At 38.8% G+C, this 14,861-nt stretch overlaps 2 protein-coding genes across 2 annotated transcripts in view; both read right to left on the bottom strand.

Moving 5' to 3' along the window:
* Positions 1–840, bottom strand: part of LOC115665178 (receptor-like protein 15) — a 37,925-nt gene extending 37,085 nt beyond the window's left edge. Inside the window, exon 1 of the mRNA XM_056306599.1 lies at positions 588–840. Coding sequence (XP_056162574.1) covers positions 588–840 — 253 coding nt within the window. The remainder of the gene's footprint in view (positions 1–587) is intronic.
* Positions 841–9,334: 8,494 nt separating this feature from the next.
* Positions 9,335–11,576, bottom strand: LOC115665260 (receptor-like protein 13). The gene has a single exon (XM_030587134.2). The coding sequence runs from the start codon at positions 11,546–11,548 to the stop codon at positions 9,335–9,337; it is 2,214 nt and encodes a 737-aa protein (XP_030442994.2). The 5' UTR covers positions 11,549–11,576.
* Positions 11,577–14,861: the final 3,285 nt, after the last annotated feature.

Below are 14,861 nucleotides of genomic sequence, written 5' to 3'. Positions count from 1 at the left end.
CTCACTCGCCCGACCACGCTTACCCTGGCCCATCGCTCATGCGGACCGTCCGCCCGCGCGCGCGCCCTCTGACCACCGCGCCATCACCGCCGTGACCCCCCCTCTCCCTTCCCATCCCCTGTTTTCTTCGCCCCGACTCCTCCCCTGTTCTGCCTCGCCCGCGACCGCCCCCACGCCGCCGTTCCGGCCGCCAACGCCCCCACTGGCTCGCCGCCACCATCCTAGCTCCCTCTCCCCCCCCAAGCCGCCGTCGCCCCTGCTGCTCCGGCAACGACGCGTCTACCTTCCCCTGTTTCGGCCGAGCCTCATGCCCCATTTCCTTGCCGCACAGCTGCGCTCGCCTGACTTCAGTTGCCGCTGGCGTGCCGTCTTTCGTCCCTGACCAGGAGCTGTCTCCGTCGCCCCTCCTCTTCCTTTTCTTCCCCACTGTTCGCGCGGCCTCCCGGGTCGCGCGGAGCCGAGGCCGACCAGATCCGCCGCTCGCCGTCCGTCCAACCTCCGACGCCACCGCCGCTTTTGCCGTCCGCCCTTGACGGCTCCGTCGCGCCGTCGCCGCTCCTGCCCACTGCCATTGTTCCACGGAGTACCTCGATTCTTGCCGTTTTGCCTCTCGCTCGTCCTTTTTGGCCCACCCGTCGCCCCCATTCCGTCCGCCGTCATTGTCCGGCCCGCGGCCGTCCGCCGTCCAGGCCCGCCACGGGCCGTTCTTTGTTCCGGCGAGGTCCCCGCCACTCGCCGGTGCAGCCGCTTCTCACCACCGTGAACCCAACCGCTCGCCCTTGCTGCTGCTGAGTCGCCGCCACCGCTGTCCCGGCGATCCTCCCTGTGGCCCAGCCCCATTTTCTTGCTCAAGTCGAGGTAATCGACTTCCTAATCCCGACTTAGGATGATGGGTAATGCTAGACTTGTTTAGGGGTTCGTGTGTTCGTGTGTGGGCTGAATATAGGGGATATAGTGGCTGTCATGGGCTGTTCGCCGTGGTTTTGGTGGCCGTTGAGCGCGATTGGGTGGCTGAGTTATGGGCTGGTTCGGGGCGAGTGGAGGGGCCGAAGTATGGGCTGAATCGCGATGGTTTATGGCTGAATTTTGTGGTTGGATTAGAGGTCGTTAGTGCTGGAATTTATGCCGAGATCGTCGGTCGTTCGTGCGTGATTTAATGGTGTTAGTGCTGGAATTTATGCCGAGATCGTCGGTCGTTCGTGCGTGATTTAATGGTCGTTTGACGGTAATTCGTGTTGATGATTCGTGATGGGGATAATGCGCCTATTGTGAGTTGAGGCTTAGTGTGATTGTATGAGGGGCCATTGAGGCTAGAATATTAATTTAGTGTGTGATTGTTCCGTGTGGTCCAAATGCTTGAATTGTGTTCATATGTGGTGAATTAATGATTGGTTGTGATCGCTCTATAGTGATCGTAGGTGTTTGTTGAAATGCAACGTGAATTGGTAGAACCGTGGCCTTTTTGGCTTGAGCATGGCGAATTGTGTTGTGGTTGTTTGGAATGGTTGTGTGATATTTAATTCAGTGAAAGACGTGAAATTGATTAAATTAAGTGGCGTGTATGTTTGCTTGAAAAGCCCGGATTGATCGGAAAGCCCGGATTGATCGGAGGGCTACCAACCTGAGGCGTGGTTACGCGGGTGTGGCGAGAAAGGCAAGAAAAGACCTGAGACGTGTTTACGCTGGTCATTGGAAAGAAAGTTGGGCCTGAGGCGTGTTTACGCGGGCAGTGAGAATGAGCCTGAGGCGTGTTTACGCGGGCTGTGAGATTGGACCTGAGGTGTGTTTACGCGGGTGTGATTGGGCCTGAGGCGTGTTTACGCGGGCAGTGAGAATGAGCCTGATGCGTGTTTACGCGGGCTGTGAGATTGGACCTGAGGCGCGTCAGGCCCAATCACACGACTCGCGTTGACGCGAGTTGTGGATAGTTGGTTGGACACGTGTGCGTAATGTGAGTGTTTGGATTGGCTGGATGAATATGTGGATGTTTGGTTGAATTGGTTGAATGTACGTGCGGATGTTTCGTTGGATTGGTTGAGTGCAAGTGTGGATGGCGCTCGAGCGATTGTGTTATATTCTCGGGATATTATTGAATTACCATAATTTGACTAATGTGCAGAGATGGCGTGTGATTTTGAGGCAAGGTAAGTACATTATGTGAAATTTGTTATTGCATGTTTGGACTCGTCTGGGTACGCATTGGCTTATGTGGGGTTTAGGGGTCTGCTTATTGAGATTTATCTCATTCCCGGTGTTAAACATTTTCAGGTTTTGAGTGACGAACAGTCGTCACGTGCGGGTCAGAGGCCGGGGGTGGTATTGGACATTGATGCTTCATCCTTGTTTGGATGCCCATTGTTAATAGTGAAGTTAGGTTACCCAACCATCGCCCCCTTTTGATGATCGTGGTTTGAAGTTAGTAGCCAAGGGTTGATGTTGTGTATTGTGAATGCTGTAGGTAATTGCCAAGCTTGTTATGCGTATATTGATTTGTGCAAATACTATCCTTTGGTCATTATTTATTGTCTGGGTTATTTCTATTTCGCTTCCGCTTGTCTTTATCGTTGGTTGTTTCGTTTGGGTCGACGACGTGTCCTGCGACGTCGCGTTCAATACGGCCATCGAAGGGATGTCGCAAGCCCGTCGGGGTTCGGGGCGTGACATCCTTCCTTGCCAAAAATAAATGGATTAATACCACGAAAAATCACAAACTGATATATCTGTGATAAGTTTACCCTAAACTTTTTTTTACCACAAAAAACCCTAAACTAATATACTTGTGACAACTTTACCCCCGAACTAATTTTTTGACCACAAAAAACTCCAAACTAGTATACCTGTGACAAATTTACCCTCTATTAGTTTCTGTTAAATTTTACTGTTAAATTGTTAAGTTTAATGATACGTGGTAATTGACAGGTGTATCAGTTTTGGGTTTTACCCTTCTGTTTGTCACAAGTTTACTAATTTGTGATTTTTTGTGATATTAATCCAATTTCACAGGCACTAACAGAGGGTAAATTTATCATAAATATACCAGCTTGAAATTTTTAGTGGTCAAAAAATTGGTTTAGGGGTAAAATTATCACAGGTATACTAGTGTGGGGTTTTGGTAGTCAAAAAATTAGTTCAAAGTAAAATTATCACAAGTATACCAGTTTAGGATTTTTGGTGATCAAAAAAATAGTTTGGGATAAATTTGTCACAGGTGTACCAGTTTGGGGTTTTTGGTGGTCAAAAAAATAGTTTGGGGTAAATTTGTCATAAGTGTACCAGTTTGAGGTTTTTCGTGGTATTAATCCAAAATAGAATAACCTAAAATTTATTCAGGTTTCAAGCCTACAATGTTGAGGATTTGGGTCATTAAGGACGTGCCATGTGGCATGGGAATTTCAGCTCTAGAGAGAAAGGCACGGTTCAGGGTCAAATTGGGCTGAGCTTTATTTGGCCTGGCCTAATGGGCCGGGTCAATTTCGGTCAAACTGGATTGAACAGAGTCTTTGAAATCTCTCATAATTAACAAAATTTCCCGAGATACCGGTTGGGAAAATTCAGATGTCAATAGGGTTTGTTGATATTATGTTGTTAGTGTGTGTACACCCCAAATCAAAGAGCCTAAAGAAGAGATAGCACTCCATGTCAGAGGGGATGCCTCCATTTATAAAGAAGTGGAATGCTCATTGTATTAGTTATATTTTTATCATTTTCCATGGATGATTTGATTTTTACAATGTGATCATATGCGGGTGATAATCTTTTATGTTTTCATCTTATCATGAGTTGTATGTAACATTGATGCTCCATAATTTTAGTTCTTCTAATATTACTTTTCCTTTTTTTGCTAAAGAGTACTCCACCACCACCACCATGAGAATAGTTTGTTAACTGCAATATTGTCCTATGTATGACAGAAAAAAACTAGAGCAGGAGGATGGTGAATTATTTTGTACTTTGGGTGGTGAATTTTAAGAAGAATAAACTGATACAACATATAGAACTACTAAGAGTCTACCTAATATGGGAAAAATTGTTAAATAAGTGCTAAACTTATTGTACGGTGGCCAATTTAGTCCCAAATCTTCAAATGTGCTAATTTAGTCTTAATTTTTTTGATCATTTGCCAATTTAGTCCTAAATCTTTTGATGACTCATCAATTTAGTCATTTTGGCCAATTTTAGCTGGAAATCGTTGACGTGGACGCCGGATGGCCACTGGCCATCCTATGTGGTGTGGCTGGCGTTGACGTGGACAAATTTTATAATTTTTAATTTTTTCCTTTCCTTTATTGACCACAGGCTAGAGGGGCAGGAAAGGTAAAAAGAAAGAAAGGAAAAAAGAGAAAAAAGAATTTTTTTAAAAAATGCAAAATTTGTCAATGCTAGTGATTTCTAGCCAAAATTGGCTGAAAGGATCAAATTGGCAAGTTGTCAAAATATTTTATGACTAAATTGACAAATCATCATAAGGTTGAGGATTAAATTGGTACAATTAAAATGTATAGGACTTAATTGTTAAGTTGTCAAAAGGTTTAAGACTCAATTGACACAATTAAAAGGTTAAGGACTGAATTGACCGTCGTACAATATGTTTAAGACTTTTTAGACAATTATCCCTCCTAATAGGGCTTGGAAAAAGGAAACACAAGCAAGCAAATAGAAATGGTAGATGCGGAAGTTGCTCTAGCCCTTTTGCAATCAATGCATCTATCAAAGCTCCAGGATAAATTAAAAAGGTATGAAGTAAGCGCGGATTGTTTGGTGGCTTGGATATAATTATTCTATCCGGTATTTGGCCATTCTATAGAGTTTAGTTACAATATTTAATCATCATATCCTAAACACCATATTAGTCTTAAAACTTATTTTTAAAAATTTAAGTTTATATCTTATGTACATAATCATGCTAATAAGCATTAAAAGAGGGAGAATTACCAAAACAATTCTAAATCTATTGCAATTGTACCAATTCAGTACTAAACCTTTTTTTTGCCAATTCAGTTCTAAACCTTTTGCATTTGTGCCAATTCAGTCTATCCGGCCAATTTTGACTGGCGAGAGTTGACGTGGACACCGGCCCACGCTAGCCATTCATCCAACACTAACGTGACAATTTTTTAAATATTTTTTTCAAATATTTTATTTTTTGTTTTTTTTCCTTTTTTCTCTCTTTATTTTTTTTTCTTTCCTTCTTCCCTTGGCCGATCGTTGGACCAGCCAGATGCTAGGGCCGGCAAGCTTGTCCTCGCTGGCCACTATCGAGGTCGAGCTCGCCCAGCCATGGCGAGGCTCATCGTCGCTGGAGTCAGCCCTAGGCCTGACCGGCTAGGGGAGGAAGTAAAGAAAAAAACAAAGACAGATAAAAGAAAAAAGGAAAAAATATATATATTTAAAAACATTGCCAATCAATATTGGTCGGCATCCACATCAGCGATGGTTGGCCAAAATTGGCCGAATGGACTAAATTGACACAAATACAAAAGATTCAAAACTGAATTGGCAAAAAAAAAAAGGTTTACGAACGAATTGATACAATTGCAATTGGTTTAATTGGTAATTTTCCCCATTAAAAGAATATAAAAAATCAAAGCTCCGTAAAACTTTTTTTATTATATAATCATTCAAATGGTTATTTGATATAAAATATAAACTAGTACTCACATATTGCTCAACAATATCTCTTCCAAGTGCCAATTCATATATGAGATGAACTTCATGTCTTCGGGTTCATCCGTCCAAGCAACTTGAAAACCATCACCATATTCAAATGTCGTAGTGAATTTGCTCCTATACGAGCATGGCAGCCAATCTTCTTCTATTTCAAAACGCAGTATCAAATGTGCTTCTAGGCATCCTATAACTTGTGAATGTCAAATTCTTTCAAACAAGATGAAATTTCTTTAGAAAGATAATTATACCAGAGATCCACAGTGGTCATATTTGGAGGTGACATATTTGTGGCGGGATTGAACCTTCAAAAAAAAATTATTTCCTTTCAGAAGAAATATATAATAAAAAATTAAATGAAAAATAAATAAAATAATCAGAAAAAGGCTCCAATACTGTCATAATTGAAAGGGCCTTTTGTAAATCGGGTAGCCCAGACCTGATCCACAAGAGCAGCCCAGGCCATACCAAGTCACTCCAATTCTCTCGGGGTTATGCAGCTTCTCGTGGTGCTTCCCTCCCCATCGCCCTCAGGCCACCGATAGCCCACCGCCGATCGTCCATCGCCGGCCACCAGACGCACGCAGTCATCACAGAGAGCACGTACGCAAAGGACAGAGCACGGGCACAAGGGGAGCTCGGGGGAGAAAATTCTCTCTCAGAGAATCGGTTTCCGGATGATTCTCCATCTTCATTCCCTCTCGGTAGCGTCACTCACAACCACCGGCAGCCGCCTGATCGCCACCAGTTACGCCGCCGTGAAGAGGCTCCGTTCGCTCCGTTTTCAAAATCATCGCTGCTGCCGAAGTATTCAATCTAGGTCTATTCCTCCCTTTGACGGTTCTAGGTCCCGACGTTTCTGTCCATTACGATCTCTTTCCTTCAGGCGATCATCAATCTCGTCCAGAGACGGCTCTGGCAACGTATCCATCGTCTATGCTCTGTTTTGGCTTCAGCTGAGCATGTTTCACTGCATGATCGTTTATTGCCTGTCCTCCGATTCGTCGATTTTGTCTCTGATAATGTTTAAATGAACACCTCACTTTATACTCCTCACCCATGGTTTGTTGAATGTTCTGTCCCGAGCACTTCGAATTTCATGTTCATCAGGTGTTCGATGTTTTGCCCAACTGACTTCCAGTATTGATTTGCTTCTGTTATCAGTCAATCTGAGAGTATTCTAGTGCGATTTTCATGGTTATTATTTGACGCATCGATCCTAAGATATGATTCCTGATTTCTTGCTTGCTGGTCGAGAACCATCACGCATGAGGCCAGTCCAATCTCGGTCATTCTCTATATTGGCATCAAGCTTTGAACATCTGCTTGCTCCTGTACATGTTGACATTTTGCCTCTCGCCTCGAATTCATGTACACCGGATTTGTTTTGCAAGGGAGAGAAGGTGAATGCGAATGGGAGCACTCGAGAGAGTTTGGATTTGGATTTTCTGGTTCGTTAGTTCTGAAAGATGATATATCGTTAATTAACCAGCTTCGTTCGAGTTCTCTACTGTTTTTTGGTGGTGGACGCATAAAAGGTACACTTATAATCGGATTTGGCTTTTCTGGTTCGTTGTTCTGAAAATCATGCAGCAGGCCTTCTGTATTTTCGTTTTTGAGTTTCGCTTGGCGATTATCTTTTATAAGGTAGTTTTTCTTTAGCTAGAATAAGATTTTGACTTGGACTTCGGAACTTGCTCACGGGTTCATATCCCGGAGCTCAAATGACAAAGTTATGTATATTATTTGCTCGACGCATATCATGTTCATTTACTGTGCTTTATATTTTGTCGTTCTTTATGTGTTTGAGTAATATAAGGTTTTAAGTTTAGCTAGCGGAATTTTTAACCCCGGGCTCATAACAAGTCCATGTATGTTTTTTCGCATTTTGCTTTCATAATCTGTTCTTTTGTGCTTTATCTCGTTTGGCATGTGTCTTTTATTATGATTGGTTTGTTATGATTATTGACTCGTATGATTGATTGAAAAATGCTTTCGCCAATAACCATCATAAGACATTTAAATAGAACATACCTAGCGACTTAAAACGAAAAGACCGCGTAATTCACGTTTTTTGCATTAAAATGAGTTAGGTACCAAAATAACGCTAATTAAATGTTAGTATAATCAAGTCACCGAACTTGGATTTTTCTAGCTTTTTTCCTATTTGGCTCAAATAGGCTAGTGAGGACTCCAAATTAGATAAGATCTCATCGTTTAATCAAAACTGAATCATCCAACGTCGTGCACCGTAAGATTTTGGAGAACTCTTAGGCTGCGTTTGGTCGACCGGATAAAAGCCAGGATATGATATGTTTTATCCTATCCTGTATTTGGTTGTGGTCCAGGATAGGATAAGGTCGGATATAAACCGGATATAGCCCGGATAAAAAAATCCGAAGGAAGTGAGATAGACCTGGATAGGATTTCTAATGCCTATTTTTTCAGAAACCGTACGCTCCACTCGCCATCACCTTCATCCCCACACCTTGTGCGCTTTCACCAAAAAAATTTCTTGGCTTTTTTTCCTTCACCGACTCCTCCGGACCCGTGAATAGCAAAAAAAAAAAAATTATCCTATCCGACTTTAAATCCGTAGTCCACCAAACAGTGGATAGGATATGAACAAATCCCAAGATTCTTATCCTATCTTATCCAGTCCTATCTTGTTTAATAAAAATTTCATATCTATATAAATAAATACATTTAGTATTTATATTTATTATATATTTTAGGTATATTAGTGTAGTTTACTATTTAATAAAAATTTATTAGAAAATGATGGAAGGGGAAAAAAGAAATAAAAAAAGGAAAGAATTATAAAAGAGAGGGAAAAATAATAAAAAAGAAGCAAATAAAAATTAAATGGATAAGAGTGTCATGAGAGATTTTTATTATCTCCGTTTGTGCAATTTTTAGGTTCATTTATACCGATATGACATTCATTGAAAATACGTACATCGTAAGATATGAAAATACCCAACTTTATTACAGTAATTCACTAAATAGTAGATAGGATATAACAAATTCCTTGAATTTCATATCCTGTCTTATTTAGTCCTACACTAATTAAAAATCTAGACAATCAAACGCAGTCTCGTTGAACGAGAGCAAGCACCTCGAATAGAGGGACTGCTCGTTCCCGTTGGACATATCACTAAACCCGCTCCCCTCAAGGGAGCCATGAGGGAGGATTGCGACAAGTTCTTCATCAAGTAAATCACAAAGGTGGGGCTCAAGTTGAAGACCAGTGGTTCAGCAATTGGGATATTGCTGTCATCCTAGCTACAATCCATGCCTTTATCCTCAAATTGGAGAAATTTGCAGTGCCCAATACTTTATGTTAGTAGGATTCTTGAAACAGTAAAACCTGGTTGGTTTGGTGTTGCCGGTTGTAGCCATCAGATAATTCACATTTGGTGTAACATTTACAAAAATTTGTGAATGCTGGATTGATTTTGGTTGTAAATAAACTATCGTTTCTGAATTCTCAACCAGATCAAATCTCCTAATATTCAAATTAGCATGACAAGGAATACAATACAAACACTATAGGAGTCAAGCATTCAAAATGCATAATCGAGACTCAAAATGCTTACAATCCTATTAAACAAAAGTTCTCCACCGTTCATCGTATTATTTCATCACAAAATGCTTAGAAGAACATTATCTATTGGGGAAATGATGGGATAAACTTATGAACGAGCCCGAACAGCACGTACCAATAGTGCGAGTTTAGATGGAGAAAAAGAATCACCCCAAAGAATGCCACTACATATGATCCTGCAAAACTCCACAAGAAGGCTTCTCTCCAGGAATCGTCCTCCCTGGTATAATTAAAAGATGGCAGTGTCCCCCGTTTCTGATTTGAGCCATGACAACTTGTTAATGGTGGTCCACAAAGAAGAGGATTACCTTCATAACTTGCTTCCCCAAAAGTTCCAAATTGATTTTTTTGATCTGGTGTCTTGCCTGATAAGTTATTGTGAGCCACACTAAAATCTGACAGCGCGTAAAGCTCTATTAGTTGTGGAGGGATGGGACCGGTTAAGTTGTTGTAGGAGAGGTCCAAGCTCTCTACATTCTTCAAATTGGAAAAATTTTCCGGGATCGGTCCCGTCAAATGATTGTGTGACAGGTTCAATGAGAGAAGTTCACTCAAGTAGCCAACTTCTGAAGGAATATACCCTGTCAAATTGTTCCGCGAGAGATCCATTCCCGACATGAGTTTTAGAATATTGCCCATATAAGATTCCAACCTTCTCTTTGTCATGAAGTTCACTTCTTCTAATCCATTCGTATAAGTATATGTGTCATATTCTTTTCGAAGATACAATAAACGGTAATTGACCTTGTAGTGTGATTCCCATGCCTCTTCCCAGCTTACCATGTAAGAAGATCTGGACATAGGATTCCCAAAGCTTCCGAACGTCAAATCGTTCAAACAAGAACGAATATTTCCAGAAAGATTATTATTGGAGAGATCTAATATGCTCATATTTTTCAATAGACATAGATCCAAAGGGATTGAACCTTCAAAATTGTTTCCTTGCAATAGAAGAACCTTCAACTTGTGAAGCGAACCGATCCAGCTGGGGATCTCACCTGACAGTGCATTGTGTCTAAGATCCAATGTGACCATATTTGAAGCTCTAGAAAGAAACTTAGGAAACTGCCCAGCAAGCGTGTCATTAGTTAAATGCAAGAACCTCAAAGTAAGTGTAAAATTGACACAGGGGGGTATATTTGGCCCAAGGTTGTTACTTGAAAGGTCCAAATAATCGAAATACAGTAACTTGCAAAAGCTCAATGGTAAAGGACCTTCGAATAAATTACTCGACAAGATAAGCGCATGACTACTAATATCTCCAATCCAATTGGGAAGTGTTCCAGATAGGAAATTATGACTTGCATCCAAAATGATCAAGGAGGAGCTATTTAATATATCAGGCGATATGTCTCCTGTGAAAAGATTATTATCCAGATGCAAATATCTCAAGTTTGTCAAGTTAGTATACCTTGGTAGCATTTGGCCTTGCAAATTGTTGTTGGACAGTTTCAATGTAGAAAGTAATGCACAACCTTTAGCCAGTGTCTCCGGTATTTCTCCTGTGAAGCCGTTATTCGACAAATCCAATGCATCCAGTTTTTTCATATTGCCAATTGAGGGAGGGATTCTACCTTGCAATAAGTTGTTTGATAGGTTCAAATATCTCAAATCCGGGAGGATAGAACCAATTCGAGATGGAAGCTCTCCTTCAATAATATTAGCAGACACATCGAACCACCACATGCTGAGAAGATTCAAATTGGAAGGCAAATGAAATGGACCTGACAAATTATTGCCTGTGAGTTCGAACTGTTTTAGAAATACATTGTTGTCCAATAGCCAATTTGGAAAATTTCCTGTCATTCCATTGTGGTTGAGTTGAACACCTCTCAGGTCATGCTGTTCTTTTAGAAAGCTGGGAATTAGGCCATTTGCGTCTTTGTTGATCACACAGTTTGATAAACCAAACATCTTCAGTTGAAATGAAGGAAACCAAGTGGGCTCCTCTGTATTTACTTCCAATCGTTTATGGTTGTCGATGAGGCGGAATACCTCAAGGTTAGAATTATTAGCCAGGGAAGCAAGAAAAAGTAAGCCTTCAAAAGCATTTCCAGAGAGCTCAATATATTCAAGTGACTTGAGATTATAGAAGAGAGATGATGGAATGGCCTCGCTAAAATTGTTATCGTGAACATCAAGCACACGGAGCGAGGTCATATTGCACAAGCATGAAGGAAGAGGACCCCAAAATCCATTACGACTAATATCTAACTCTTCAAGTTTCCTCAATCTGCATAAGCCTGTTAAAGTGGACATTGTAACTATGAGGATCATCACTAAATTGTACTTACACTCGAGATCATAGTTAATGTCGAGAATGGAGGATAGAAAGAGGCTATCTATATAGGGTAATACCACAAAAAATTGTAATTTGGTAAACCCGTGTCACATTTAAGCAAAACTAATTTTTGTGTCATAAAAAATCCAAAACCGGTACACTCCTGTCACAATTATACCCATGCCACATTTACCTTAAATTGTGTTAAAACCAGAATTTTTTAGGGGTAAATGTGGTACAGTGCCCTAGTTTGGGGTGAACGTGGCATTGATATATTAGTTTAGAGATTTTTGTGACATAAAAATTAGTTTAGGATAAATGTTAAGCGAGTATACTAGTTTGGGGTAAATGTGGCACTATACCGGTTTATGAGGTTTTGTGACAAAAAAATTAATTTGGGGTAAAATGTGACATGAGCGTACTAGTTTGGGGTTTTTTGTGGTAATAACCTATCTATATATTATTCAACTCTTTCACAATTAAAGGTATCATGTTATACAATTTTTTGTAATTATCCTTTATATTTCATAATTCATATACATGCACTATCATGTTAAATAGAGCCCTTTGAAATCAACTTTTTCTTCAATAAACTGTTTGTATTAATAGATAGTTCATTATTAATTTGATGATTTCATCTGTATGTGAAATATGTGTTATCAATCTTATTTAGATCATTTTAAATCATTTGTTTGTTATATATGGGCTATAAAGTCAGGTTATATTTTATGAATCTTTTAATATTATTTATTTATTTAATATAGAAAAAGTGCTTTATCAAACCGGTATCCATACTTAATTCAACTTGGTTTGTTCTTATCCACTTAAGATTATAGGAAGAATACCAAATATAAGTGTTTGTTTTTACCAGGTGTAATGTTCTAACCAAAAGAGTCATCGATAATCATGCGCTTACTGTAATTCATTTATGATATTTGGCTAAATGGGTAATAAAACCCTCACAACGTATATCATTTTCATTCTATAGACTTTTTATAATAATAGGTAGTCTTTTCTATTAATTTGGCAACAGTTGATTTTTTATTTTTTAATATTCATATGTGCGTGTGGAAAATTAATAGTAATATAAACTTGCATATGTGCGTATGTGTGTGTGTGTACATATCTGAATAAAATATTTTAAAATTTAAATCTTATTGTGGAATATCGTGTTTAATTTTTAGCTAATTTAAAATTTTCACTTAATTTGGTATCAAACAATTTCAAATATATTGATAATGACATAGTTCATGAGCATTAGTTTGTTGTGCTACAACTTTTTCATTTTATCTCACAATTCAAATAAAATTTTAAATAATTGATAAAGAGTTATGCTCTCTAGCTCATACTTTAATTTAATTAAGTAATATAAAGGTTGAAGATGGAAGCTTTTTGTATAGGGTGCAGATATTTTCATGGACAAATGGCTGGATTTGTTTAAACTAAACAAAATGTACTCGTTTCATCAAATGAAAGGGATGCATACTAGAATCAGACATCAACATTGTTGTGTATATTTTCAACATAAATCTTGTCCATTCTTTTCGAATGAAGAACTTTAATGGTGCAAGGAGATACAGTAAATTGAGTCCGTTAAAGGAAAACGGCATTTTGGTCCCTCAGAGGAAAGGGCTGTGTTCCCAGCTTTCCTTATTATCTTCATCCTCCTTTCTTTGATACGATTTTGCATAGATCACTAAGTTTGCTTTTGTTTATCTATTTGTCTATTGATCGATGCATCCAATAGATTGGAAGACAGAACTTGAGCCAAAATATTGGAAGCAAAATTCACAAATACTGAAAAAATGCCATAGAATTTAATTAACTTTGTTCTCGGCTTAGTATTATCAATGGAAAAGTCTTTTGAAATTTAATTTTTTGCTATATTTCCACAACTTATGAAACATTTTCTTCCCCTCATCAGTCTTTCAACTCCTGATTTATGATATTTTACTAAATAAATAAATATTAGAATTTAGTAAACGTGAGCTCCTCTTTTATTTCACATCTACTCCGATTGGCATAATTTAAGAAATCATACCTACATCATCTTCTTCCAGAAACATAGCACTTTTAGTTGATTTAAACAAATATTGAGAAAATATGACATTTATTGGTAGCAATACATGGAAAAACATAATTTAAAAACATTTTTTCAAAAGAAAATGGTGTCTTTAATTTTTTTACGTTGTAGTATTCATGTACCAATTAGTTATTCTTTTGAGTTTTGAGAAAGGCACTTCTGTTCCCGCCTAACCCTATTAAACTCCCACGAGGAGCTAGTAGCCATTTACGAAATAATCTCTGGTTATCATATTTTGCATGCATTTAAGAGAATGGTTAGATGCACCAGATGATGGATTCAAGGATCACTCTATGTCAAAACAAGTAATATACGTAGTAAGTCAAACCCGACCATTAAATAGGACAATCGTTTCCCCTAGCTAAAATATACTAAACATATCAAGACAAATGTGGCACTACTATTGATGAATCGTATACATAGTGATGGTAGTGATAATGTTGAAGAAACTGGATTTGCATATATGCTTTTAATATATGAATGAGCGCATGGAAAATCCATTGCAAAACTTGATATCAGTGTAATATACTAATCGGGAATTTGAGACAAGTTCAATAGGAAGAAATATAAAATCATAACTGGGTAAAAGATGAAAATTGTCATACTAAAAGAATAATTTCATAAATTATTCGTTCTAAGTGGATATTTTTAAGGAAAAAAAATTAATTTTGGATATTTTCCTATCAAGACAATCAAACAAAATTTTACAACAAATGAAAAATCAAAGATTTGTGAAATGCATGAATTCTACTAATGACACATGCAGAAGTTTGACCACCATTTGAATCTAATCCGTAAACTTAAGATATTGTTTGATTTTGATTCCAGATTAACTTTTACATATAATTGTAATTCTTGGACAAATTTTGAACTCGTACAGTATATTGTTATTTTGGACTATTTGTATCTTTTTAGCAATAACTCCTTGTATCTGTTATGGCATCACACTATTGTTCAGATTGATCGAGAAAAAAAGTTATGTAAAAGTAAAAGCATGGGGACTAAACTTCAATCTTCAAAGAGCAGGGACTAAATTGAAACTGATCCAACTTTTAAGGATGCCACAATCATGACATACATTTACTTATGGCTTTCATAGGCATTTAACTAAATCCTTCCAACTTCAAGCATAGGTCAAACAGCTATATGTGCTTTTGTGATTAGCACTTATCTAAATATAAGTCCATGGCGCTTAGTAATTTAAAGAATTTGTGCGGCCAAAATAT

The sequence above is a fragment of the Syzygium oleosum genome, unplaced genomic scaffold, assembly GCF_021117445.2.
Source record: "Syzygium oleosum isolate NSW1041296 unplaced genomic scaffold, Sole_v2.1 Sole_v2.46, whole genome shotgun sequence".
NCBI classification, from domain to species: domain Eukaryota; kingdom Viridiplantae; phylum Streptophyta; class Magnoliopsida; order Myrtales; family Myrtaceae; genus Syzygium; species Syzygium oleosum.
The sequence above is the reverse complement of the archived record's forward strand: the minus strand, read 5'-3'. Positions and strand labels throughout refer to the sequence as shown.